At 36.6% G+C, this 5,009-nt stretch overlaps 1 protein-coding gene across 1 annotated transcript; it reads right to left on the reverse strand.

Moving 5' to 3' along the window:
• Nucleotides 1-267: 267 nt before the first annotated feature.
• LOC134577229 (chemerin-like receptor 1) lies at nt 268-1,744 on the reverse strand. Its single transcript, XM_063435909.1, has one exon. It carries the CDS (start codon nt 1,742-1,744, stop codon nt 650-652), a length of 1,095 nt encoding a protein of 364 aa, XP_063291979.1. The 3' UTR covers nt 268-649.
• Nucleotides 1,745-5,009: the final 3,265 nt, after the last annotated feature.

Below are 5,009 nucleotides of genomic sequence, written 5' to 3' on the forward strand. Positions count from 1 at the left end.
TCAAATACATATATTATTGAGACATTGGAACTCATTCTGTAAACTTTGAATTCTGGACATCGGACAATTAAATTACAAATGTTGGGCTGTGCAACAAATTAACTTTGTAAAAATATGTTTTCCCACTTCAGCCATTATGGCCTAAACTTTGCAGTACCCTGGTCAGTTTTGTAAAATTTCATGACTTAAAAATATACTCAATTGACCTGAAAATTACAATTTAGATCATTTAATAATAGGTATAATAGTTATTATAGCTAGTGGAAGTGAATGAAACATTTGTTGCTTACCATACCAGGACTCAATTGGATAAATTATTATGATTGCCAAAATTAGCATACTGCTTAATTCATTCAGTGCTAATATTGCTTTGTCAAACGTACAAATAAAATAAATGTATAGAGTGGGCATATTCACAAAGTGCTCCACCTAGAGGATGTTTCTACCAATTACAGTCCACTGAAACATAAAGACAGAATTTCTTGTTAAATCTGCTTTTCTCCTGAAATCCTATAGTAGGACTTAAGAAGAAAAATAATACGTGTTAATTCTAACTGCTGTAACAGATAATACAGATTGTGATACATGAGTTCTGATTACAAATATTCTCTTATTTAGATGGGTGTGTTTTTTTTTTGTCCAGGTTTAATCAGGTAAACTGAAACTCCTGGTCAGTCAGAGATCTAGACTTTAACCGATAATCACTTGTTTTTCCAGGTTCCTCAGAGAAGGCACTTTCAAAAGCAGAAAGTATGGATCTTCTTAATGATTCTTTGAAATCTCTACCCAGGAACACATACAGGAAGGGGTTTAGGCAACTGTTGAAAAATGCAAGACTAGTAGCCAAGGGACTTCCAATAAGAACAGCAATGTTTAGAGTCTTGCTCTCACAGTGGTGCATGACCACCTCCAGGACCGAAAGGATGTGATAAGGAAACCAACATAGAAAGAAGGCAACCACAACTGAAGCCATGACTCTGAAAGGCCTACTAGACCATGATAGATGACTTCTCCTCAGTTTCAAAGCCATCAAAGAGTAAAAAACAAGGATAAGACCAAATGGGAACAGAAATCCAAACAGAAAACGAACTGAAATCATGATCTGGTGTCTCATGGACCTTAAAGCTACCACATCTATGTCACTAAAGTCATTTGAGAAGGCATAATTGTTGTAACAGTGAGTGACATTGGCTTCATCATCTCTAATGGTGTCTCGGAAAGCCAAATAAGGGGAGCAAAGGAAAAACGCTGCCATCCATACAACAAGTGCAATCATGGAAGCCAATCTTGGAGTTCTGTGGTTTTGAGACCACACTGGCCTTACCACAGAGACACACCGGTCAGCACTGATAACAGTGAGCAAGAAAACACTGGCAAACAAGTTGAGGAATGCAACAGTGCTGTTTAACTTGCACAGTAGGGTTCCAAAAGGCCAGTCAAATCCAAGAGCTGTGTAGGCAATGCTGAGAGGCAAAAAGAACGTGAAGATGAAGTCAGCAATTGCCAAGTTCAAGAACCATACAGTATTAACCGTCCTTTTCATCCGAAAGCCAGCAATCCAAATGACAAGACCATTACCAACTGTACCCAGCAGAAAGGCAATGCTGTAAATAATAATAGAAAGATAACGAAGGACAGCTTCAAGTTCCGAAGGTATCTCATCAATAGACAGTTTGTTTTCATCCTCCTCCCAGTCCAACGAAGGAGAATCTGATGAGAAGAATGTGGGAGTGGAACTTTCCATATTTATCAATCCTTTAAAAATTGTAAAATATTAATTAGAAAGGATAGTGTGAAGGTGTAATCTGAACTATATCATGTTTTGTTGACAAACGTCTTTGGTCATTTGCCTAATATGTAAATTATCAGGAGTGGCTCAACTAAACAATATATAGATAATAAAAAATATATATATAATGCAATGTACATGTTTTCATGCAGCTAAATGCTCATGCTAATCTCTACATGTTAACACGTAAAGGAAAGGTTTTCAACCCAAAATAAAAAGGACTTGCATATATCCTATACTTGAGATGAGGATGAAATCTTTACACAACAAATCGTGTAATATAAACGAAGACATAGTAGTGCAACCCTTGCACAAAATCAATGAGAACAAGTGGGAGCTCAATAAACTGGACACATGGGACTCTCTAGGCACCCCAACCTCTGGTGTGAGGAATTTCTCTTTTTCAGTAACCATTCAAATATTGGTGTGCTCAAACTGTGCCATGATAGGCTGTGAGCACTGAGGTATGATGGAATTTGGTAGTAACTCAGCACATCTTCCTAACCTACCAAATTGTCATTAACTGAAAATGTTAAAGGGACACTACAGTCACCAGAACAACTACAGCTTATTGTATTTGTTCTGGAGAGGATAATCATTCCGTTCAGGCTCTTTGCTGTAAAGACTGTCTTTTCGGAGAAAATGCAGTGTTTACATTACAGCCTAGTGGTATCTCCAATGGCCACTCCTGCCATTCAGCGTCTCCACCCTCTGCATGGAGACACTGAACTTTCCTCATAGAGATGCATTAATTCAATGCATCACTATGTGGAGATGCTGATTGGCCAATGCTTTGTTTTACTTGTGCTGGCTCTGCTCCTGATCTGTCTCCGAAGAGTCGCAGCCAATCCTATGGGGAAGCATTGTGATTGTCTCTGACCACCACTTGTGATGATGTCAGCAGACAGGTCAGAGGCACACAGAGGTACGGCCAGCAGCTGCAGACTTGAATACAACTAAGATTTTAATATTAAGGGAGGCAGGGGGGCTAGATGGTGGTTTTAACACTATAGGGTCAGGAATACACGTTTGTGTTTCTGACCCTATAGTGTTCCTTTAATATCAATTTGGTGAAGCAGAAACGTCAGCAGCTATTCAGCGTGCACATATTATACTAGTCATCTTGTCAGTTATTCATAATTACTATAGTTGAAAGAAATAGTAATGTTTTTGTTCAGTTTACTTAACATAAAATAAATCATGTAAAATATGAAGAAGAAAAAAACATCTGATTAATAACCCACTGGGAACTAACTGGTTAATTATATCCAAATCTCAAAATAATGAATTGCTCACTGTTGATATTTTAAGAGGAAGTGCTACATATTTTGTTCTGTTTTTATAATTGTATTTCTTTACACAATTTGAATTGTGAGGAATTCACAGTATATTTCAAATTTGTGCTAGAAAAAGCCAAACTAAAAATGTAGCTAATCTGAAGATTTTTGTCAATTGTACTATTGTAACCTAAATTTTAGCATTTGTTTTGAAAGCCTGATAAATGTAAACGTTAGGGAATAGTTTCGTGAATCAAGTAGAAAGCTGCACCATTTTGAGTTTCTTGGGTAAGATGATTCCTAAAACACTAGCTATTCAACAAGTGGAGCTAATTTACTATGACTTGCAATTGTGAGTGATGTTTCTATTAGACTTGGAGATTTGGTTTGGTTCAAATTGAAATTCGGCCGAATTTAGAGCAATCAGTTATTGAGTAGAATTACCAAATTCAGAAACAAACATTACCCAAATTCCAAATCAACCAGATAGCAAAATAAGCAAGCCGTTTTGGTTAATTTGTAATGCGGTATGCTGTAGCTATATCTAGTGGTCACTGTCACTTAACATGAACTTTAAATCACTAATTTACAGTTTGAGAGATTTTCTTTCTTTTTGGTTTGTTTTGCGTTTTTTAGGGAGGGAAACTATTCTCACATGTTTTGCTTTGTTGTAGGGTTATTCCGACAATTACCTCAACGTAATATTTTTCTAAAAACTTTTAAAATGATTTAGTATGTTTGGGTAAACTTTTAAAATATATTTTTTTTCAAAATAATAAAAAGATATGTCATATATAAAAAAAATTATATCAAATATAAAAAGTTATCAAAATGTGAAAATATTAAAACTTTTTTAAAAATTTAATTATTTTTAAAAGTTTATTATAAATTATTACATCATTTGAAAAGCTTATAAAAACACAAAAAAACGAAAACAAATACACACATTCAAGACCAGTGTGGGAGAGGGGGAGGGTGGGGTGGGGGTGAGGGGGGTGAGGGAGGCTATCACTGCAGTCCATCTCTGCAGCAAAGAGGAGTCAAGCTACAGGAGCCTGAGGAGCCCTCATGCAATGTCCAAACAATGGGGCACAGTTTAACACTAAAGAGTGGCTAGGTCTTTAACCCCTTAAGGACCAAACTTCTGGAATAAAAGGGAATCATGACATGTCACACATGTCATGTGTCCTTAAGGGGTTAATCACCATAACTACTTCAATTAGGTGTCTAGTGTCCCTTTAGGAAAGTTTTTATGCAATTGTTTTACAAAGATACTAGTGAAGACTTATTTTAATTGCACAGATTTATAAATATGTTATATATAAAAACTGATAGTAATGGTAATAATTGCGAAATGCATTTGCAATATCAAAGATTAATTTAATTATGTCTTCTAAACATAGACACTATGTAACCACTCCAGCTCTCCCAATCAATATTCCCATTGGGAAACTTGGATTACCTCCAGCATATCTCTATTAAATTGTTAAATAATGTGAGTGTCATGCAGCCGGTACCCTGATCAGTTCTATGTGTGTGTTTGCAGTGTGTGTGTTTGTGTCTGTGAGCAAGCATGCAGTTAGAGTACCTGCTGGTTCAGGCTCCCTTTCTGAATTCTTTCCTCTCTGTGAATGCGGTTTTTGCTGTCTGGATCTGAGGATATAGCCACGAACCAATTACTTTTGTGACTCAGAGCCATGCTAACTCTTCCCTCTGTAACCCCTTCTGAACTCCTTGACAGAAACTATTCTAAGCATTCTATAAATTAGATACTATTTAATGATGTGCTACATCAGTGTTTTGTGAACAGAACTGCTACATACGGAGACTGACTTCACAGTGAGTGAATAATAGTGGTGCGTTAGCCTTCAGGTGAACACATTGAAAGAAAACATTGGTAAGTATATGATGGGCTGATGTGTACTGTGGTCGTTGCTGCCGCC

Source organism: Pelobates fuscus, chromosome 11 (genome assembly GCF_036172605.1).
Source record: "Pelobates fuscus isolate aPelFus1 chromosome 11, aPelFus1.pri, whole genome shotgun sequence".
NCBI classification, from domain to species: Eukaryota; Metazoa; Chordata; class Amphibia; order Anura; family Pelobatidae; genus Pelobates; species Pelobates fuscus.

Coding starts and splice junctions, on each gene's coding strand:
- LOC134577229 (XM_063435909.1), bottom strand. CDS start 1,744: ATGGAAAGTTCCACTCCCACATTCTTCTCATCAGATTCTCCTTCGTTG.